This window comes from Microtus ochrogaster (genome assembly GCF_000317375.1).
Source record: "Microtus ochrogaster isolate Prairie Vole_2 chromosome 14 unlocalized genomic scaffold, MicOch1.0 chr14_random_2, whole genome shotgun sequence".
Classification (NCBI taxonomy): domain Eukaryota; kingdom Metazoa; phylum Chordata; class Mammalia; order Rodentia; family Cricetidae; genus Microtus; species Microtus ochrogaster.
Genome location: NW_004949097.1, coordinates 15,863,378 through 15,887,599, shown reverse-complemented (window position 1 = coordinate 15,887,599; position 24,222 = coordinate 15,863,378). Strand labels below are relative to the sequence as shown.

Sequence of the window (24,222 nt, the reverse complement as noted above, 5' to 3'; positions counted from 1 at the left end):
ATTCCCCCAAAAACAATTATACTGAACCTTGAACAGGTGCTTGCTGCTTCCCAGGTCCAGGCCTTGGATCATCTTGCATGTCAACAGAGCTTGTATTCTTCAATAGCACATCTGGACATAATTTAAACTCCAACATACTAGGCTTGTCTGTGTCATCTTTTGGCATGGATGTAGATACACTACTCTTCTCTTTACTAAGCTTCTTGGAGCCACTGTCCAATTTGGTGAGACAAATGCTTTCCCGTTCTGTGCATTTAAATGCAACTCGATTCAGATACTGTTTCCTTTGTTCCTTTACCTGGAAAGGTATCTCACTGGACTTATTACTCATACTGGTCAATCTTTCTAATTTGGTTTTATCAATATAGGCTTTGTCCAGCTGCTTCCTGTCATGTTTTCCACTACTATTTCTTGACACATTGTACATCCTAGACACCTCAAAATGGTGGAACTTGAGATTTTTGCCATGGCTGGTAGAATTATGTTCTGGTTCTTTTGAGGTCTGTGCTCTGACATCCTGCCCCTCAATTAATTTTCCCCAGCTGGGTGATGGAGACTGTTTACTGGACTTCATGTGTTCAGAGTCACAAGGCACATTTTCTACACAGATGTTTTTGGAGGCATTACTCCCCATATGTTTGTCTTTCTGCCGTTGTAAATATTCTTGCACCGTTATAACTCTAGTACTCTTAGAGGAGCTGCCCTTTGAGTCTGACGACTCAGAATTTGGCACTGTCTTTTCTTGAACACTGATTCTTTCATTTGGTTCTGTCAGAGTACTGGCTCCACCATTTTTGTTCTGCTCTTGTTTTTCATATTTCTTCTTTTTTATTTCCATATCTGGGATAAGTACATGGTCTGTTTTTCTTTTTTCAAAATACTTCAGTCTGGAGGAACCTGCTTTGAATTTTAATTTTTTCTTTTCTGGTGACACTGACTGCCCCAAAAAGTTATTCCTCCTGCATGGATCTCTATTTGGCAGAAGTTCTACATGTGCTTTTACTGGACCAGAGTCTTGGGATAAGTGTTTTTTCTGTATGCTTTCCTGAGAAGCTTGTTTAGAAAATGTTGGCGTATTTTTATCAGAGTTGGAAGCTGGCACTGGAAATATTCCTGGGGTTGTTATTTTATTGCTTTTTAAGGGATTTAGTCTGTCACATTTAGATGAAACATTTTTTATTTTTTGCTCCATTTTCAGTGAGCTATCCTGTTTTGTTTTAGATTTGTCTTTATCTTTCTTGTAACATTTCATTGAAACATGATCAGTTAATTCCTTTTCCACCTTTGGTAAACTGCCATCTTTTGTTTTGGGTGTTTTTATCTTTTCACCATGTATTTCAGAAAAATTGCCTTTGTCAGCTGCTTGGATCAAAGGACTTTTTGGGTTATTAGAAACAGGATTGATTTCAAAAATAGTGATTCCACTATTGCAGGACTGCTCTCCTTGTTTGCAGCTGTCGACCTCCAAAGAACATTGGTCTTTCTCTTTCTCTTTCATGGATCTGCAAAGACACTGTGGCACACCTTCATAAACCACTGAGAGCCAACCCAAAGCACAGCAATGGACTTTGTCTTTCTCCACATCCCCCATTTCAGGGTCATGATTTTCTTCTCTGGGGACCTGTGAGTCACAAGGGCTCTTTACTTCCGCAATGATTTTTCTATTCTCTTCTGCAATAACTTTTCCATTCTCATGTACTGCCAATGTGTCTAAGTCACAGGGTTGATCTTCTTCAGGAAACAATTCTTTGATTTGTTCTGAGTTTAATACTGTAATTTTTATTTGCTCTGTGCTATCCACACACATATTACCAGTTTTACGATCGGTTTGATTTTCTGAGACTTCATGTATCTTTTGTGGGCCCACAGAAACTTCATGTCTGGTAATAGTTTCAATGCCATAAGGGAACTCTTTTAGAAGTTCTGACAGCTGGTCATGTATGTATGAGACAGGTTCATTTTCATCACTAACCTCATTTATTGCAGTTAGATTGTGTCTTGACTTAATGCTGACCATATCAGTTTCCTGATGAGGATCCTGCTGAATAGCAGCTGGTGAACACACACCCTTAACTGTCCCTTTCACACCAGTATTCTCCTTATTGCTTTCTTCTAGAATTTCTTTGTTTGCTTCAACATACTCACTAGGTGCTGGCTCTAAAGGCTGCTCAGAGACTTCATGAGGAACATCTGTACACTGCACACACTTATCTTTCTGAAGATCACAGTCTTTATTTTCAGTGCTGTCATCTACTTGTTCTTCTTGCTGACTATTAATTACCTGCTGATTAGGTGAAGGTTTCTGGGGCTCATTTTTTACAGAGTTGAATATCTCTGCTATCTGGGAATTGTAAGATACATCACCTTCTGCAAGAGAACAGATACTTTCAATCTGTAACATGGGCCCACTCACAACGGCGCAGTCCTTAGGGTTAGGCAAAGCTTCAGTGCCCAGGGTAGAGGGCCTTCCCAGGCTGCTATCAGTTATGTCTAGATCACCCTGTGTTGGTTTGTGCTCCTTTTCCTTGAGTATAGGCAGGGAAAGCTCAGCTGATACAGTAGTATTTGTTACTCCTCCCGTAGCATCACGGGGCAAAGCAACAGCTACTGTTGTATTTTCTGCTTGCTGGTCTTGTAAGCTACAAACACTGCCTTCTTTAACAACCGGATACACAGTTTCAGGCACTTCAGGTGCTAACTCTTTCCCAGGTACCGTTTTGATATTCGAAAGAATTAAGGGTGAAACTACAGCAATCTGAAGCTCTGTTCCTTTTCCAACAGTTACATCTGGAGACTCATAACTTTGTGTAAGAACTGACAAGACTGTTTGGGATGAACTGGACATTTTCTGAGAACTTCTAACACCTGAACAAAAATTCTTAACATGAACTTCATTCGTAGGATTTGAACTGCCAACTGCTGTTGTACTGGTTCTTGATGTATTACACTGTTTTTCTTCTAAAGGTTTTGGAACACTTTCTTCTGTGGTTTTTGGAGGATGGTTTTTCCAAAGAGAAAGACATGTTGCTAGCAATTCCATTGAGTAGGGATTGCTACGTTTAGCTGACATTTCTTTTGTTGAAAATTCAGAATGCTGAGTTGGTTCAGTGTAATTAGTATTGGCTGTTTTACTACAACCAGCTGCCATCAAAAGATCTTTATTGATCTTAATTTTTCTTGCAAGTTCTGAAAACTTCTTTTTGATTTCTACTAGTGATTTAATATCCCTCACCAGCTTTTCTTTTGTGGCATTTGTGTCTAGTATTTGACTGGCACTTGGATTGCAGGGATACTTTCTTTCCTCTTGATTATTTTGAACAAGAGTCTGAACACCAGCCCCAGAAGAGCTAGCAGAGCCATTGTAAGATTGTTTTGTATTTATTTTCAACTCACAGAATTTTCCAATTGTGCTGGGATTCTCATTAGTGTTCTGCCACAGCTGTTGAAAGCCTTTGTAAGAATCTTTCTTTGTCTCAGATGAGTGTATCTCTGAACTCTGAGACATCTCCACAGACAAATGTCTAGAAACAGGGTGAGAATTTTGAGTGTTTTGGCTTCCATATCTACAACTGTAAGATGGGGGAGGAAGTCTTTTGCTGGTTTCTGCAGCATACTGAAATGACACAGGTACAGGATGCTTTGACTGTAAAGTCTGTGTAGACGTTGCAAGTTGATTATTTTTGACTTGCAATGACATGGATGACACAAAGTTTTGTTTCTGAACAGAAGGGTCTTGCACAAAGTTTTGTGGTAAATAAGGATATTGCTTTGGAGGTGGCCTGTAATCTGGATAAGCAGGTTCACTGGATGTGCACTGTGTCCAGCCAGCAAGCTGATCTGGTACCGAGTGATCAAGTCCCCGATTTCCTTGATAATTTCCTTGGTGATTTATAGGAACTCTTACAGAATTTGAAGGAGTCATTTGTAGTTGCACAGAGTAGCTATCTGATGTGACAAGCTGACTCTGTGGTGCATGCATATAAGGCATATTAGTCCCTCCATCAGGTTTATGGGATATTGTTGCCTCTGTATGAGAATGTATAAAATTCCTCATTGTTGAGTTCGTCCAGAAATTTTGTACAACTCCTGAAGACACTGTTTGCAAACTGTGGTTTGGTTGTTGGGCTCCTTCAACATTTGTACTTGTGACTCTTTCTACTGAAGTCTGTGAGGCCACAATTGTCCTGTTATGCATATTAGAAACAGAGATCTGAGGAGTTATGTAACTCCTGCCATTCAGAAGTGGCTGTGAAACTGAATTTGAGTTAGTGGGATACATGCATGGTTCTTGGTTTTGTGGGAGGCAGCTAAAAGAACTTTGAGAAGTTGTGGAAGGCAGTAATAACTGCTGCAAAACAGACGACTGACTTTTAGAATATGATGGGTTTGGGGCAGCATTCTCTGGTTTTGCATTCCAATTCATATTTGATCTGGCTTATTAGTAGTGCAGTATAGTCTGTGGTTTTGAATGTCACAAATCTACAAGAAAAACAAATAAAGATCTTTTACTAAAAACTTTTCTCTCCATCTCCTGACTTTTTTGAGACAGAGACTTTCTGGCCCAGAACTCCATTTGTAGACCAGATTGCCAGATTGGCTTTAAACTTGTGGTAATCACTCAGCTTAGACAAAATTTCAAAAAACAATGAAAGCAAATTATGTCTATAGTAACTCCAAAAGGATCTCACATTAATAAGTCACACACAGATAGTAGTAATAATGGAAGCTGCAACAATAATTTAGCCAATTGTCAAGATTAATGAAATGTGTAACAATTCACCCCATTCAAAGCAGCTGTTACCTGTTAAATTAAAGTGGCATCTTATTGCTTTTATTTATTATTTTTTGAGGTGGGAATAATGGACTTACAGAGACTCAAGGATACTAAACATTCACTCTACTCCTAAACGATAGATAGATAGATAGATAGATAGATAGATAGATAGATAGATAGATAGATAGACAGACAGATAGATAGATGATAGATAGATTAATAGATGATAGATAGACAGACAGACAGACAGACAGATATAGAGATAGAACAATAGCCTGTTCATACTTATTGATACTTACTTTATTCTAAACTATCTATGCTAGTTGTAAAGCAAAGCTTACCAGGGAAAGAAGTTCTTATTCTTACTCTATATTCCGAACACATAATTCTATTGAAGTACATCTTTTCACAAAAGTTCTAAGCATAAGCCGGACGGTGGTGGCGCATGCCTTTAATCCCAGCACTCGGGAGGCAGAGGCAGGAGGATCTCTGTGAGTTCGAGATCAGCCTGGTCTACAGAGTGAGTTCCAGGACAGGCTCCAAAACCACAGAGAAACCCTGTCTCAAAAAACCAAAAAAAAAAAAAAAAAAAAGTTCTAAGCATAAACATTCATTCATTAAGTTTCACACTCTACCCACAACTACTCAAGAGGCTAAAAAAGATTGTGAAAATATCTGGACAATGTAAAGAGACCCTATATGAAAAATAGAACAAAATTTAAAACATCTTTTAAGACAAATGCAGTTGTAACAAACACAATATACTGTTATTTCACTAAAAAAGTATCTACCTACATAGCATTCAACTTTATGGCTATGTTAACTTGTGATTTACCAAAAAACTTACCTGAGCCAGGCCCAGTTATACATGTCTATAATCCCAGAACTCAAAACATTGAAACAAGAAGACATCAAGTTCAAGTTCTAGCTAGGCTACAGAGTGAGTTCAAAGCCTACCTGGGCAGTTTCAGTGAATCCCATCTCAAAACAAAAAGCTAAAACTGTAAGGATCCAGATGATCTACAGTTCCTTTCTCAGGCACAAATCTTGACTGAGATGTAGCTACATGAGAAAGCTACAGGCATGAGATAATGTCTAAGTCTAAAGAAGAATTCCTCCACCACACAGAAGACCACAAGAAGTGTGGGAGAGGAACTCAGAGAATGGGATACTGCTATAGAAACAGCTGTGGAAAAACAAGACTTATTCATTCTTGATGTGAAGCCAGAGTCCTATGTCTCTGTATTCCACTGCCCTCCTTTCTAGGACCCTGTGTTGTCTATGGCTTTTATGTCATAAAAAAAGAAAGAAAAGTATTATTTGACCTTTGTCCCTGATACAGAACATTACATAATTTGCAGTTCCTTGAGTGACAGGAGCACCCTTTACTTTCATTCACACTGAGTGCTTACTACTGAGATAAGAGGGAGAACTAAGTGCAGTCTCAGGAAGCACTCAGCACCAGTAGCTCGGAACGTTCTAAACCACCCATAGCTTTAGAAAGCAGGAAGAACCAGAGTTTAACACATTTCAATGACAGTCTTGAGTGAGATTTGATACAAGGTAGTGCTCAGAGTAGTACTCTGCCCTAGAGATGGAAACTCCACCCATCCCTTAAAAAAAAGCTGACCCTATCCATCACATCCTTAGGGTTTTACAGAGTATACCTACCAAGAAGGGATTGCTATAAGCTACCCCTTGAATTTGTAATCGGTCACCAGAAGTACTGGGACAGTCTTGTGAAACTGAGTCCTTTAACTAGAATTTGATGATGCAGGGCTCCATGGGAGAACAAGATACCCAGAAGGCATGTGCACAAAACTAGAGAATAAGTTGGCAGGGAGAAAAGTCCCTGCTGTCACAACTGTTGTTTTAATGTAGAGATACAGTGTTAAAATCAGGTGGGTTATGGCGAAGACACACTAGAGTTGCTGCACACAGAAATACTTTGCAAGGAACCGGTGGCCGTGGAGATAAACTTTGGGAGAAGTTTAATTCTGGATCTCCAAGCTACAGAGATGATAACACTGGCTGAGCATGTCACTATGTCCTTTGGTATAGTAGAAAATGTACGAGTATTTTACTATAGTGCCAGTTCTGGACAGAGGTCCCCAAATCCTTATTTAACCTTAAACTTGTAGTGATCCTCTTGCCTCTATACTTTAAGTGCTGTAATTTCAAAGCAAGTTCAACCATGACCAACTAAAAACATAGCTATACAAGTTGGTAACCACAAATTGGAGGTTGGAGGGTGAAGACCACTGGACCTGGGAATTCTACGGTCAGCTAACCTATCTGAAATGGCCATGCCTGGCTTTTACCTGGGTGCTGGGGATTTAAACTCAGATCCTCTTGCTTATATCGCAAGCATCTAACACACTATATATTTTAGATATTCCACGAGAGCAAGTAGTGATTTGGATGAGAATAGTCCACACATTCTCAATGGCTCACATATTTGAGTGGTTGGTCCCCACCTAGTGGAACTGTTTGGAAAGGATTATGAAATGTGGCCTTGCAGGAGGAAGTTTGCCACTGGGAGTGTTAATGGAGGTGGGCTTTCAGGTTTCAGAAGCCCATACTCTGCCCAGTTAGCTCTCTCTGCCTCGTGTTTGTTGATCAAGATACAAGCTCTCAGCTACTGCTCCAGCACAAGTCTGCATGACTATTGTCATGCTCTCTGCCAACATGGTCATGGACCCATCCTACAAAATTGTAAGCTGTCAATAAACTGTTTCTTCTTTAAGCTGTCTTCGTCATGGTGTTTACAACAGCAACAGAAAAGTAAGTAAGACAGAGCACAAATGCAAACATTGGGCTTTCTTAAACTGTATCTACTGTATATTTTACATTTCAGGGACTTCATATAATTTGATATTCTCTATGTACAATAGTTAAAGGTCAAGTGAGGCAGTAACCCCTTCCACCTATTTAAATATTAATCACTATTTGAGGGAGACTTTGTTTTTGTAATTTTTTAAAATTTTCTCTAAAAATTCTAAAAGATTAAATTTATCAAGTATTATTATACTTAAGTTACTCCACTATGCTATGCCCAAATCAGAACTAAGTTAGGCACAGCGGAGCTGCCTGAATTCACAGCACCTAGAAGTGAGTCAGTCCACTGTGTGTAGCACCGCTTTCTGGGTTTGGGTCCTGGACAATATAAAAGGAACAAGCTGAATGTAGTAGACAAGCATGTTCCCTCTCTACTCACAACTGCTCCAACTTCCTGCCTTGACTCAAGGTGGACAATAATCTGGAATTGTTAACCAAGTAAACTTTTTCCCTTAAAGTTTCTTTTGTCAGAGTACCGCAGTGGACAGAGTGCATGTCATGCCTAATGTGAAGACTACCTTCTATGTAAAGACCAGCATAGTAGGAGGCACCTGTAATCCCACCTCCCCTATGATAAGACTGACTCCTCATCATAACAATTAACATAATCGAAACAATCTCCCATTAATATATTGACAGGCCATCCTAATTTAGACAATTCATCATTGAGACAAGTTGACAAGTATAACTAACTCTAACATCACTAAGCCATCTCCCTAGCTCTTGTCTGTGTTTTGAGACAGGGCCTTCAAGCAATTGTGTTTATTTAGTAATGCCCCCACAAAAGCATTGAGAGTGGCAATGATGGCGATTCAAACAAGCCCCACACAAAAAAGCTGTGAACCACTTCTGTAAGTAGGAAGGTAACTTTACTCATCTGTATATGTAAGAAAAATCAGGGACATAGGGGCTAGAGAGATGGCTCAGAGGTTAAGAGCGTTGACTGCTCTTCCAGAGGCCCTGAGTTCAATTCCCAGCAACCACATGGTGGCTCACAACCATCTGTAATGAGATTTGGTGCCTTCTTCTGGCCTGCAGGCATGCATGTAGACAGAATACTGTATACACAATAAATAAATAAATCTTCAAAAAAAAAAATCAGGGACATAAAGGCCGCAGTATGCAGCTCAGCTGCATGAAGCCCTTGGTCTATCCCCAACACCATATAATTTAGGCATAATGGCACAAAGCAGTAATCCCAGCAGAAGGCTCAAAGAATCAAAAGCTCAAAGCTTTCCTTCCCTATTTATCAAGCTTGAGGCCAGCCTTGGAAACATTAAGATCGTATCTCCAAAACAAAAATAAACAAAACGCGCACTTATAACCAGGTATAATACTTGGAAATTGAAAGGCGCCACTTAAACCTCAGTGTTGAGACCAGCCTGGGCAATACAGTGTGACGCAGCGCAGATAAAACCAAACTTACGACCAAGAAGTGGACAAAATTTACCATTTAGTTTTCCATGGAGACTGGATCTTAACTGGTATTACTACCATTAGTATTTCCTAGGAAGAAACCTGAGAAGATGCTTACAAGGAGGGAGGGCATAGGAAGTTATAATAGCGCATGAGTTAAAGGAGGGTAGAGAATGACGTGACTAGGTGAAGACTTTTCACCTGAAAATTTTATGAAGTTCTGATGGTTAGTTTTAACAATTAACTTGATACAGCCTAGAAGGCATCACCTGAATGAGTGAGATAAGGGATATCTAGATCAAGCTGACCTATGGGGATGGCCCTGGAGGACTATATTGATTATGCTGATCAGAGGTGGGTTTGAGTTCCACACTGCCTAAGAAAGCAAACTAAGTAGGGTGGTGGTGCTCACTTTGAATCCCAGCACTCAGGAGGCAGAGGCAGATGGATCTCTGCAAGTCTGAAGCCAGCCTAGCTACAGAGCGAGTTCCAGGACAGCCAGGAATACACAGAGAAATATAAAAAAAAAGAATTAAAATTTAAAAAAAGAGAATTAAAGAAAGCAAACTGAGCACGGGCACTCATGTAATCACTCTCTGCTCCTGGCTGTGGAATGGACCAGCTGCTTCAAATTCCTGCTTCTTCCCCACAGTAACCTGGAATTGTGAGCCTTATAAGTTCTCTCCCCGTTAAAATTCCTTTGAGTTGTTTTATTGTGGAGATGTGACCACCAGTCCTAAACTGATAACCCTGTGTTTTTACCAGAAATAAACTGCTCTATCCTAGTCATTAGAGCGATAATTTACACAGGTCCCTGGGATGACTAAAGAAACCTAATATGGAGCCAGGCATCCCTAAGGGCTGTTGACCTTTGGCTCTGGAATGTCTGGGGATCCTAGTGGCCTGCAGGTGAGGTAAGAATAGGATAATGGCTGAAGTATTGACAGCCGCCTTTGCTTCTGTAGAACTTTCTTATTGCTATGAGAAAGGAATAAAATAGCAGGGAAGTAAGAAACAACTCAGAGAAGTAAACCAGTTTTCCTGCCCAGCTGTGGCATTCACAGGTAGCAGTAATAATACCGTGTCTGCCTTTAAAAATCTCACTTCACTCCACCTCCAAATAGCATGCTTCGTTCCGCCAGCAGTAAGGATAAATTCATTTAGTCTAAATTGGATTGAGTCTAGAAAGAATAAATTCCTTTAATCTAAATTTGGATTAAAGTCTAAAAAAAAAACAGCTGGAAGAATTGTTAACTATCAAAGAAAAAGTGAAAGTAAAACTGTCAGCTTCTCTGCGAGGCAATCATTTAAGGCAGCTGCAGCCAGGGGCTATGCAGAATCTTTGGATGAGAGAGAGAAGAGGGGGGGGGGAGAGGAGGCCAAGGCAATCATTAAGGCAGCTGCAGTCTGCCTTTACCTGATTTGCCTTTTGGTCAATCTTTTGCTGTAAGGACAGGAGGTGGGGTAAGTATATCCCAGGAACATGAGCAGTCGTGGTGTAAATATAAGAGGTTAGCCGAGAGCGTGAAAAACAAATAAAAAGTAACGAGTATAATTGTAAAAAAAAGTAACTTAAGAAGTAACTTGTATAGGAGTGTAAAAAAGGTAAATATGGGCCAAGAAAACAGCAAATAGCTGTTTGTACATTTACTTATGGGTACTTTAAAGGTTAGGGGTACTACGGAAAGACAACTGCAGAAGGAAGTATGAATCTAGAGATTTAAACAGGTGTGTGTGAATGAATGAGCACTCTTGGTCTGTGTTTTAACTGTTACTATGTTGCTGTCTTATGTGTTTGTCTTTGAAAGTTTAAGTGGTTCCTGTACCTGTCTGTCTGTCATTACTGTCTGTTTGTCTATTGACCTTCTTTGTTATCCTGGAAGAGAGGAGGCAGGCAGCCTCTGTCTCTAGACTCCTGTGCATCTTTATTGGATCAGTTCCAGGACTTTGGGTCTCGAAGGAGAAACTTCTCTAGAGGCGCATGACACTGGCCACCCCCCTTTGTTGTTCTCTGGCCCACAGCCAGCAGCTCCTGCAGAGGGCAGGGGTGCAGGCACAAGCTCAGGTGGGCAGACACTACAGGGTGACATGCTCGTGTGTAAGGGGCAGCAGAGAATTGACTGCTTGCAGTTGAAAAACTGCACGGATGTGTAACAGAGAAGCTTTGATGGTTGCCGGAGAAGTTAACAAAAATTTTTTTTCAGGAATCCTAGCAGTCAAGGACACCCTGTGCCCAAGAGCGCTTCTCCCCCTCTTTTCTTTCCTAAGTTCTTCTTCACCTCGATAACACTCACAGTCTCTTCTGCTGGCCAGCAATTTCTCATTTTAACCTCCCCTGTCTTGATACGCTTTAAAAAAAAATGTTGAGTTATACCAACCTGTGTACTTTGGAAAGCGTTGTTTTAAAATAATAAAGATGCATTATGTTTGGGGAAAATTATGCTTTTGTTTTCACAGGAAAAGAAAAAAAAGGAGTTTTAATCACTTAGATCCAATGGGTTATAAATATTTATCATCTTTAAAGGAAATTGGGTACAAATTATTATTGATTAAGAAAAAAACTGCTGCTAGTTTCAAAAGTTTCACATTGGTACAGGTTTTTATACACAAATTTAAATTATTCTTATTGTGATACATACATGTGTATTATACATTTTGGTTCTTGTTTGAAATGTATCTATGCAATGTTCTGGACTGCTGGATAAACTCACAAGAGGAGACATTCATGGAGATTTACATGTTGTCTAAAGGACAAGGGGACAAACAAACTAAAATTATATATATAACATCTATGGGCAATAATAATGAGTTTTAAGAAAAACTATAAATATTCTAAATATTTAATTATGTTGTGCTAATTCTGATTGATTTCTCCATTAATAAGGCTGGTGATTCTTCACTGAAGAATAGTTATGTCAATTATGCGATCATGTTCTTTAAAGGTAAAAGGAAAACTGAGGTGCTAAATACAAGTTAATAATTAATTAATCATCCCAGTACAAGCAACCCTCTGAGTTACAGGGTTCTATATGATTGGCCTCCTATAAAATAACAAAGCTAAAGGTCTTAGCTATTCAGACTTACATAGAAAAGTCCAAACATGTTCTTAAAAATTGCAACATCACATCCATGGTCGGTAAATGAAAACTGCAGTAACTGCTCCTATGATGGTTAGTCCTAGGACAAAATGCTTATGTTATGAGTCTATATTAATTCTGAGGGTCGAAAAAATTAAAAACTGGGATCAATACAGGTTGTAAGGATTTGAAGGCATAAAGCTTGGAGATTATATGGGTATGAAAAGATAGTCTAAAAATATAGATAAAATTTATAAGAAATGGCTTTAGATGTATATAAAAATTACAAGATTTCTTTCCCCTTTCATAATATTATACTAGGATTTCAAAAGTTCAGATTTAACATTAACAGAGTTCTGACAAGCTAATAGGGCAATCATTGCTTACTATTTGGGTCACAAACTCAAGATTTTAAATTTTTTTGTTGTTGTTGTCTTCTGAATATAGGCTTATATGCTGCTTAATCCAAATCATATTTTTTGTTAGGACTCAAAACTACTTCTGTTGTTTCACAGATACCTCTTACCTCCTTTTTCTACAATATGGATTTCAGTACAGACTAATAATGCTAATATATCTGAAACTTTTATGTCCTTTTATAAAATGAAGATTCATACAAACTTCAAAAAATTTAACAAATTATATATCTTAAATTCACTTCTCACAAGTCAAAATAATTACAGTATTTTTCTCTCCTGGTCTTGGGACTCTTCCCCTTCCTTAATTATTGAGAATATGAGTAAGCAAGTTTCAAATGAGTCCATAAATTTAATTTATGTTTCCAGTTTGTATCTGTTTCACCAGGTTCCCACTTAGCTGACAAACACATCCAAGCATCAATTGCTGATAACAACCTGCTCCAAATGACTGAGTTCTGAACTTGCTGAAACCTGATGTGGACTAATCCAGCCAATGTGACTGCTGTATTCTCAGCTTGTCAATGAGCCAGATTCTTCTAAGTCCCCTCATTGCTTTTGACTAACATTCTAGCCTTCCAGGGCCCTAAGAACAACATCCTAAGGTCAGCAGGAAGTAATTACAGAAATGAATACATCATCCCTGCCCCAGAATATTAGATAAAAAGGAAATTTCTCTGACAGTCATCACAGGGATATTGGTCATTAATGGCTTCAATAAATAATAATTCCTATCTGGGTGCCTTTAAACTAATGTTACTAAAATCTCAATATCAGCCTCTGGAATAAATTCATCTCAAGGTTTGAGATGATGTACTAAACAGGGGCAAGGAACTTTTTAAAGAACAGCATTTTGTCATTAATAACCTTATAGCTGAACAATCCATTTCACAAGCTCGAATTGTCTTTTCTGATGGTTCTAGAACTCATGCCGCTTACTGTACTGAATCAAAATTTTGGTCTCAATTATCTCCTTATTCCCCAGTGCAACAGAATGAGTTATGGGCAGTCATTCAGGCATTGCAGGATTTTCCTGCCGAGGCCCTTAATATAGTGGCTGATTCCAAATCAGCAACTGTAGTGGGGGTTGTAAAGACCATTTATGCTGCTTCAGTTCATGTTAATAATTCTATTATACAAGGTTTAGTCTTAACATTACAAAAGGTGTTGCAAAAACAAAATCATGAAACATTTATTGTGCATATATGATCACATACCAAATTACCTGGATATCTAACAAAGGGGAATAATCTAGCTGATGCTCTTATAAACTGTGCTTCAGCTGAGGATGGGCTTAATCCAATGCTCCTCATTTACATGTTCAATACAAAACTCCTTACAGGCAAGCTAACTGTACTATTCTTAATTGTCCTATCTGTTATCCCCTGCATTTAAGACAAAATATCCCTGGTACAAATCCTTGGGGTTTGGATTCCAAACATATATGACAGATGGATGTAACTCATATACCACAATTTGGCTGGTTATCTTATGTTCATATGACCATAGATACATTCTCCTCCGTGATATGGACTATGCCATTATCTGGGGAGACAACTAATTATGTCATGGCCCATTTATTTGAAGCTTTTGCAGTATTGGGGATGGCAACCATTATATACACAACAGGCCTGCATACTCCTCTACAAAATTTCAGCGATTTTATCATCAATACGATATTAAACATGTGACTAGAATAGAATACAACCCCCAAGGTCAAGCCATTGTAGAAAGAGCACACACTACCTTATAGCAACAAATTAAAAAACTTAAAAAGGAGGAAAATGCAGGACTTGGGTATGAAAGACATTTGGGCTTTACAGAATAATCCTAGAGCTATTATACATCAGGCTTTGTTTATTTTAAACTTTTTGAATTTACCACAGGGAGGCATTCTAACTAGAGCTGAGCATTTTGTGTCTGAAAAGTCTCAGGCTTTGGAGCCAGCTTCTTTTGAGAAAATTTGGGCGAAAACAGCTGATAATGCTGAATGGGTTCCAGCGCTGTTGTTGATAGATGGAAGGGGTATGGTCTCGTGTCTTTTCAGGATGGCCACCAGCAGTGGATTCCAGGCCGCTGGATCAAGGCCCAAAGGACCGATAAAAATGGCTGTGCGAGAATGGCATCAAGGGGGAATGCGGACAATCTTGAGGTGCCGGTGGCAGTGATGGTCCAGTTATCATTGGCCAGAAAACATCCTCATAGGCATGTTAAAGCTCCTGTGTCTACTTGGGGACAAATTAAGTCTCTCACTGACAATGGTCAAGCTGTTCTGCAGAGGTATGATAAACCTGTTACAGCTCAGAATCTTTTCCTGACCACATGGGCTTTACTGTCGGTAACTTCTGTGGAAGCCATAAGTTATTCCTACTGGGCATACATCCCAAATCCCCCATTACTGGAGCCTGTGATGTGGGGAGCATCACTTCTCTTAGTGTATACCACCCCAGTTATATCCTCCTTGGGACAACTTAACAGCTAACAATTTTGCAGGTGGGTCTAAATTTAATTTTACATATTCTGGTTGGGAACACCCTATATGCTTAGGGCCTCCTCCTTGCTCATCTATGGCTTATCAACATTGGCTTTTGCTTGGTATTAATGTTACCAGATCACGAATGCGGTTACAAAAGTTGTCTGCCTACTCTTTTAACCAGACATGGCAGAATGTTACCTATCAATCATTTATTCATTTCCCAGTATACACAGATTTCACTTACATTTCTTTGCAATATAAGCCCTTTATTTGGAGTGATTTAAGTTTAGGTAAATTTGGAAAAATTATTAATAACACTTGGATAAATTGGGGTCCACATGGGATGTTTATAATACATGTTCTGAATGGATAGCACTGCCTGTGATGTAATGTCACCAGAATGTCTCCAGCTACAAGGAACGACGATACAGTTAATGGTCCTTGTGATGTAATGTCACTAGAATGTCTCCAGCTACAAGGAACAATGATACAGTTAACGGTCCTTGCTCACAGTTGTTGCTGTATGATTAAGTTTAATTTCAGTTGTGACGCTAGCCACGGTATCTGGAATAGCCTTGCACAATTTGTTGCAGACTAAACATGATGTTGAGGCTTGGCATAAAGATTCTCATGAACTTTGGTCCCAGCAGGCTGGACTTGATGGCAGATTACAGAATGAAGCTGATGCTGTAACCAGATGGTAGGCTGGTTGGGAGAAAAGGTGATGATGATGTTAGAGAATGAACAAAGATTACGTTGTGATTGGAATTCCACTACTTTTTGTATTACTGATTTAGCTTTTAACAAATCTGTAAGACAGGAAATTGAAAAACTGCATTTTAATATTGAATCTACATTTGCACAGAGGTTTCCAGAGATGACAGATGCTGACATTGCTCAACAGATTGCTGAGAAATTAGAGGGATTAGACCCCTAAGGCTTGGATACAAAGTTTGTCTGTTCCACACCGCTGGCGGTATGGGGATAGTAGTTATTGTTTTATAGGTTTGCTTATGCTACTGTTTTATTTACTGCTCATTAAGCCTCATCAGTCGAGCATGAAAGAATTGCTGTTAAATATGTGGATCAACAAACTAACTCATTATAAAAAGAAAAAGGAGGAAGATGTGGAGGGCTAGCTTTGAACGGCACAGAAACTCTGTGCAGGAATGACCTGAGGTAGCATTCTCACTGACAGGCTTGGCAAACCAAGTCAGGAAGAGGCAAACCTCTCCCATCAGTAGGGTGTTGACAATGGTCAGTCGTTGAGAACGCAGATGTGCACTGTAGTTCCAAGGCTCTGATTAGGCTGTGGTTTGTCTTCTGATGAGGTGTTTTTACATATTCTATAACAGCAAGTTATTCCCATAACACCAGGCTTTTTGTTTAGATTAACAAGGGCATGAAGCTCTTGAAATTATTTGCAACAAAGTTATTAGTCTATGTAACTATTTTCAAGTATTATGGGAACCTAATTTGAATCGTGATTTGAGTATTATAAAAGAGCACTGGCTTTGCAATAAATTATGTAGTTCTATCTCCTACTCTGCATCCCCTGTGTCCTGATTTCTGTGGCACTACCTAGGGTCATCCATAACCAAGGTAGTTGGGGAAGGGTCCCCAACAGGGAATAAACATGTGCGCCGCCACCACCCAGCCAAGCTGGTGGTCTTAACTATCTATACAGGCTTAACTACCTCTAAGTATACATAGTAGGTTACTGTATGGTGAGGAAGTATAAGCCTTTAGAGACAACACTCCTGTCAGATCTATCACATATAATCCTAGCACTTGGGAAACAAGAGGCAAGAGAATTACTTCCAGTCCATCCTGAATTATCATTTGTCAAAAATAGACAAATATAGGCATAGAGACATAGTTGCCTGACTCTGTTGGAATACAAACTAAGTTAAAGCATACATAAATGTCAACTATCACTCCTTACAAGGAACAAGCTGATTGTGCCTCTTGGTAAACAGAACTCCTTATGCAGAACTGAGTAATTCCTATTCAATAGGCCAAAATGGTTTCAAAGAGACATCTGACGGATTGTTCTTCCTGTTATTTATAGGTCACTACAGCCCACACTCCAGGGTCTACCCTGGTTATTCAGATCCTGTTCAGTTACAAGAACTTCAGTGTTTGAAAAAAAAATTGTGAGCCTGGAAGCCTAGATCTTACCAAATGAAGGCTGGGGTTAATGATGGAAAGGACTTAAAAGTATCTCTAGTGGTTCCATCAGCCAGAGTCCACCTTGTGAGCACAGTAACAGGGTATGACAGACTCAGCTATCTGTCCCGAGTCACAGCTGTAACCCAGAAGTCATATGACAGGGTACTTCTGCTTTCTTGGCACGAGGAGACCATGGGAAACCATGAGTAATAAAGTAAAGTCGATTATTTCTATTCATTCATTACTAGGTTACCAAGGGTTTGGCAATCATCAAGAACTTGGAGCAGCTGATGAATGACAGGATTAGTCCCCAGGATTTCCATTTTTCACTTTTTAAGATTTGTAGAACTGGGTCAGCAAAATGTCTCAGGAGGCAAAGGAGCGGCTGTCCACCAAGCAGGATGACACTGAGTTCAATCCCAAGGACTCACACGACAGGAGATTAAAAAAGAATAGCAAGTTATCCTATGACCTGTGAATGCTCACTTCAGGTATTCAGGTGTACACCTCACCCCTACATAAACAATATAAACCACATTAAAGAAGATGCTTAAGACGATTTGCAGAACTAAGCTAGGGACAGCAGTACTGCCCATCTGTAATCCCAGCACTTGAAAGGCTGAGGCAGGAGCTTCCTAAGTTCGAGATCAGCCTCAGCTATGAGTAACTTCCGGACCAGTAAGACTACAAATGAGAAAGAGACAAAGGAGCATAAGAAGGTCGCAGGCTGACATTGGAGAAAAGGGAAAGATAAATAAAAACCTAAGTTACCCCGTGACTAGGTAATAAGGATCAGATGGGCATCCACACCTGTATGTGAAGATACCCAGTGAGGGAGCATCCTGAATTATCATTTGTCAAAACTAGAGAGACAAACACAGGCATAGAGACATAGTTGCCTGACTCTGTTGGAATACAAACTAAGTTAAAGCATACATAAATGTCAAGAATCACTCCTTACAAGGAACAAGCTGATTGTGCCTCTTGGTAGACAGAACTCCTTATGCAGAACTGAGTAATTCCTATTCAATAGGCCAAAATGGTTTCAAAGAGACATCTGACAGACTGAAACTGCCATAAACCAGCTTCTCAGCAAGACAAATTTTATGACTGTCGAGGGATACTATGACCACAGAAATTTACAAAAGAACATGTTTGAGGCTTGATTACAGTTTCAGAAGGTCTGTACGTATCGTCATGGCAGGGAATATGGTGGCAAGCATGGCGCTAAGAAACTGAGAGCTACACCCTGATTCACAAGAAGGGGAAGCAGAGAGGAGAGGGGAAAACCAGCACAAGACCGGCTCTGAATTAGATGCACCATCATGCCTTGCTCAACTATTTTGTAACAATAAGCCAACTATTAGCAGAATTCAAAAAAAAAAATAGAAAAGCTACTATCTTATTGGGGGGGTTGAAAAATATTAATGATAGTATGTAAGGCTATACTGTCATTTCTAACTGAGCTGTGTTATTAATTTAACACATATAAAAATATTCTCTCAAGCCGGGCGGTGGTGGCGCATGCCTTTAATCCCAGCACTTGGGAGGCAGAGGCAGGCGGATCTTTGTGAGTTCGAGACCAGCCTGGTCTACAGAGCTAGTTCCAGGACAGGCTCCAAAACCACAGAGAAACCCTGTCTCGAAAAAAAAAAAAAAAAAATATTCTCTCAAACCTTTAATTTTTTTTTAAATTTTATTTATTTATTTATTATGTATACAATATTCTGTCTGTGTATATGCCTGAAGGCCAAAAGAGGGCGCCAGACCTCATTACAGATGGTTGTGAGCCACCATGTGGTTGCTGGGAATTGAACTCAGGACCTTTGGAAGAGCAGGCAATGCTCTTAACCACTGAGCCATCTCTCCAGCCCCTCAAACCTTTAATTTTTTTAAGGGTTTATTTTTATTATGTGTATCAGTTTTTTACTTTCATGTAAGTGTATGATTCCTCAAAGGTGAGGCCATTAGATACCCTATAACTGAAGTCACAGCCAGCCAGTTGTTAGCCATTGTCTGGATGCTGGGAAACTAGCACAGGCCTCTCCAACATCAGCAGGTACTGTTAACCTCTGAGCCATCACTCTGGCCTTGACCTAAGCTATTTTTTAAAGGTCACAAATGGTTTTTGAGACTAAGAATCTTGCTTTCTTTTCTTCTTCTTCCTCTTCCTCCTCTTCCTCCTTTTCCTCTTCTTCTTCTTTTTGGCGGTTTTTCAACACAGGGTTTCTTGGTAGCTTTGGAGCCTGTCCTGGAACTAGCTCTTGTAGACCAGGCCAGCCTTGAACTCACAGAGATCCACCTGCCTCTGCCTCCCAAGTGATGGGACTAAAGGCGTGCACCATCACCACCAGGCTGCTTTTTTTCCATCCTGCTTTCAGAAAGCTAAGGCTATTATGTTACCTTCAAGGACATTCTCTATGGGTATCTTATGGCTTCCATTTTTTTTCTTCGTTTGGTTTTTTGAGACAGAGTTATTCTGTGTAGCTTTGGAGCCTATCCTGGAACTCACTCTGCAGACCAGGATAGCCTCAAAATCACAGTGATCCTTCTGCCTCTGCCTCCCTATTGCTGGGATTAAAAGCAGGCGCCACCACACCAGGCCCTATTTTATTACCTTCTGCTATGAAAGTCTCTAAGTAAGAATACAGAAATAGAAAAAGCAACAGAACCACAAGCTAGTTCTTAGAAAAGTTCAAGACCAATGCCTTTACTGGACTGACCATGAAAATATTTGAATGGTGAAATCAAGAACAATAGGAACATCATCAACCTTACAATCAAGGGTTGTAAGGGAATATAAACAAGTGACTACCAACAGTGAAGAGACAGTATAACCAAAACTGATTCAACCATAAAGACATTAATTAGCCCAGCACTGAGGAAGCTGAAGCAAGTAGAATTCTATAAGTTGGAGTTCAGCCTGTTCTACATACCAAAGTTCCAAGTCAGAAAAGGCTATACAAAGAAAATGTTTATCATGGCTCATGGTTTCGAAGAGTTGCAGCTCATGGCTGGCAAGCTCTGCTGTTTGGGCTTATAGTGAAGTCTATCACAATAGCTCAAACTCATAAAGTACAAAATCATAGGAAGCAAAAAGGAAAGGGGCCAAGACAAGACAGTTCCTAAAGACACACCCCAACGACTTACAGCCGCTAGTATGTCCCACCTCCTAAAGATTCCAGCACCTCAGACTGGTAATTGGCTTTTGCTTTTAATCCCAGGATCAAGGAGGTAGAGGCAAGTGGAGCTCTCTGAGTTCGAGGTCAATATGGTCTACAGAGTAAGTTCCAGGACAATCAGGGCTACACAGAGAAACAGTGTCTCAGAGAGAGAGAGAGAGAGAGAGAGAGAGAGAGAGAGAGAGAGAGAGAGAGAGAGAGAGAAAGCGAGAGAGAGAAAGCAGAAGAGATTCCAGCACATCCCAATACAACACCACTAGTGGGGTACAAAGGTTTAAAGTAAGTTTTACACAGTGGACAGGGAAATCCACCCAGCTGAATTATGGGAAGCCAATATTACCCTGAACCAAATGAAGACAGCCTCACACAAATACAGACATAGAACCCCTCAAGAAAAATAATGCAATCAAGTAAATAAGTATATATTAACTATGTAATGACTCTGGAATGTACCCTAGTAATCCTAAATTGGTTACACAACCCAAATTAATGCAGAATCAATGAAAGAGTCAAAAAGGGTGAAAATAAGATGATCTCAAAAAGTATAGAGAAATCTTATTTAAAATATTCCCAACATTAAAAAAAAAAAAAGGTCGGGCAGTGGTGGTGCACACCTTTAATCCCAGCACTCAGGAGGCAGAGGCAAGCGGATCTCTGTGAGTTCAAGGCCAGCCTGGTCTACAAGAGCTAGCTTCAGGACAGGCTCCAAAGCTACAGAGAAACTCTGTCTTGAAAAACCAAAATAATAACAATAATGATCCCCAACTTGTCCTTCCTTTCAACTTGAGCCCAAGAAAATGGTGCCAACAAAGAAGGGTAGTGGGGAAAAGGGCCATTCTGCCACCAACTGAAATGGCAGATCCAAGAGTACACCATCAATATTCATAGGAAGGGGCTTCAAGAAGTAATTCCCCCAGAGTACTCCAGGTATTTGCCAGAAAGGAGATGGGCCTCTGTATGTACATGCATTGCTATCCCTGGGCCAAAAGAACAAAGATGTTCTACTAGTAGCATCCCTGTATAACTGTCCTGAGTACAAAAAGGATAAAGATTCAAAAAAAAAAAAAAAACCATTGTAACCACAATCAAAAATCTACATACAATCAAGGTGTGAGCACTAATAACCATGGCTATATTTAATGTCCTTAGAGTAACATTGAGAGGGGATGCCCAGTCTCACCACTTGTACTCAACATTTACTAGGTGCTCTGTTCATGGCAGTCACAAATAATAAAGCATCCAGAGTGGGTGAAAGTTAACTTTCAGTTTCCAGATAAAAGAATGTTACCTATTTGTAGAAAATATCATTATATAGGAAATCAAAAGAAACCTGTTCTAAAAAGTAAATTAAAAACTATGATTGACTGGGGCCAGAGAGAAGGCTCAGAGGTTAAGAGCACTGGCTGCTCTTCTAGAGGTACTGAGTTCAATTCCCAGCAACCGCAGGATAGCTCATAACCAGCTATAAGATCTGGCTCCCCGCTGGGCGGTGGTGGTGCACGCCTTTAATCCCAGGGAGGCAGAGGCGTGAGGATCTCTGGGAGTTCAAGGCCAGCCTGGTCTACAAGAGCTAGTTCCAGGACAGGCACCAAAGCTACAGAGAAACCCTGTCTCGAAAAACAAAAACAAACAAACAAAAAAAAAGATCTGGCTCCCTCTTCTGACCTACAAGCATACATCAGACAGAATGCTATACACATAATAAATAAATAAATTAAAAAAAAAACTAAGTTTGAAAAAAGCATAACAGTTTATGTCTGTAATTCTACCACTTGGAAGGTATAGACAAGAAGGAGAATCCTCCTTAACTACATAGTGAGTTTAAGACATGACACCTTGTCTCAAAAACAAACTACTAGCTTGACTAGGTCACATATACAAGATCAATCATAAAACCAGCCAAGTACAGTAACATATACTATTACTAAAGTGGTGTTCCTACAGGAAGTTCATGAACTTGAGGGCAGTCTGGGCTATACAAGGAATTCTGTCAATAAAAGAAAAAAAATGATAGAAAAAGATAAAAATGCATTTCTACATAATTAAGCCGGAAACTAAGAAAGTTATTCTATTTACAGTAACATAAAAGACAACTTTAAGGAACCGGGAATGGTGGCACATACCTTTAATCCCAGTACTCAGGAAATGAGATCCAGGACAGCCAGAGACTATTTCAAATAACCAAAATGAGAAGGAGAGACAAGAAGGAAATTAGAAAACCACCACCAACCAACCAAATCTTACAGGAGACCCAACTTCCTAGCATCTATTTCAGGCAGCTCATAATCATTTTTAACTCCATTTCCTGGGGGTCTGACACCCTCTTCTGGACTCCAAGTGCACATACCCCCCCTTACACTTTAAGGCATTATTGGATTACTGAAAGCTAAAACAACTAGTCACACTGACCTAAGCAGTATGAATAGATTGCCTGCATCAATTTAAATTCATTCTAAATAACTAGCAAGACCAATCAAAATTTTTCAAAACTAGGTATTTCACCTCATTGTTCCTCTTTTTTATTTATTTATTTATTTATTTATTTATTTATTTATTTATTTATTTAGTATACAATGTTCTGTCTGTATGCCTACAGGCCAGAAGAGGGCACCAGACCTCATTACAGATGGTTGTGAGCCACCATGTGGTTGCTGGGAATTGAACTCAGGACCTTTGGAAGAGCAGGCAATGCTCTTAATCACTGAGCCATCTCTCCAGCCCCTGTTCCTCTTTAAAAAAAAAAAAAATCCTTTTCTTTGAAGCAACATTTGTTTGATTTCTAATTGACCCTGTTTTTCTCAATTTATACAGTTTACTTCATATGAAAATAAACTGATTTTGTGATTTCTTGGTCTAAGACTGGGTAAGAACCCAAGGCAGAGACTAGCAGGGCTCAAAGATAGTAATCAAGATAGTTCTAATCTCAATTGAGACTGTATCTCCTCACAAGGTCCACTCCACCCACCTCTTTCATTTACAACTTCCAACTTCATTTAGCATACAGCTGCCTCAGGAAAAAAAAATCAGAATTCTTCAAGGTCTTAAGGTTTTTTAGTTTGCATTTAATCTGCATTTCTATAGCCAGGGTTGGTAAAAATTCTTGCTTTACCTCAAACTGAATGCTTCCCACTTGTTTTACTGGTATTTGTTTCCAAAGAAAAGGGAAGAGAAGCCTGCTAAAAAACAATGATGCTTGGGGGCTGGAGAGATGGCTCAGTGGTTAGGAGCATTGCCTGCTCTTCCAAAGGTCCTGAATTCAATTCCCAGCAACCACATGGTGGCTCACAGCCGTCTGTAATGAGGTCTGGTGCCCTCTTCTAGCCTGCAGGCATACACACAGACAGACTCTTGTATACATAATACATAATAAATAAATTAATATTAAAAAAATGTTTTTTAAAAAAAAAAATGATGCTTGAAGTCACCCTTGCTAAACTTTCACAAGATTACAACTCCCTAAACAGCTGACTTGAGTTCCTAAAATCTTGTCACTGATAATGTAAAAGAGAAGGAACTAATCAAATAGGTAAAAGAAAAAAAAAAACTAGGGCCAAGATTACTGTAGCCAAGGAATTTTGACTTCAAAAAGCTGTGATTAGGGAATGCAAATCTAACCCCAGCTTCAGGAAGACAGGAAGGATCCAGAAATGTCACCCCCAGCAAGACAGCAAGTTCAAGGCCAGCCTAAGCTACAAGAGATGGGTTTAACATGCAAAGTTTGAAAGACCCTCTGGACACCCCCCCCCCAGAACCCGCAGCTGGCCTGCTCTCATGAGAACATCCCGCCTGCTTGGGGAAACAGGATGCCTATAGCCAGCATATGTGCCAAACTTAGAATATCAGCAGTTCACAAAAGAAACAATGCCTCCTA

General features: G+C 39.7%; 1 protein-coding gene across 4 annotated transcripts in view; it reads right to left on the bottom strand.

Moving 5' to 3' along the window:
• Kiaa1551 (KIAA1551 ortholog) overlaps positions 1-24,222 on the bottom strand; it is a 32,441-nt gene that overhangs the window by 5,427 nt on the left and 2,792 nt on the right. For 3 of the 4 annotated variants that reach the window (XM_013352813.1, XM_013352814.2, XM_026787927.1), the window contains exon 3: positions 28-4,479. In XM_013352813.1, the coding sequence (XP_013208267.1) occupies positions 28-4,423 (4,396 nt within the window). In that variant the 5' untranslated portion in view covers positions 4,424-4,479. Of the gene's footprint in view, positions 1-27; positions 4,480-22,474; positions 22,520-24,222 lie in introns of all 4 variants that reach the window. The other variant, XM_005364632.3, reaches the window with a different exon arrangement.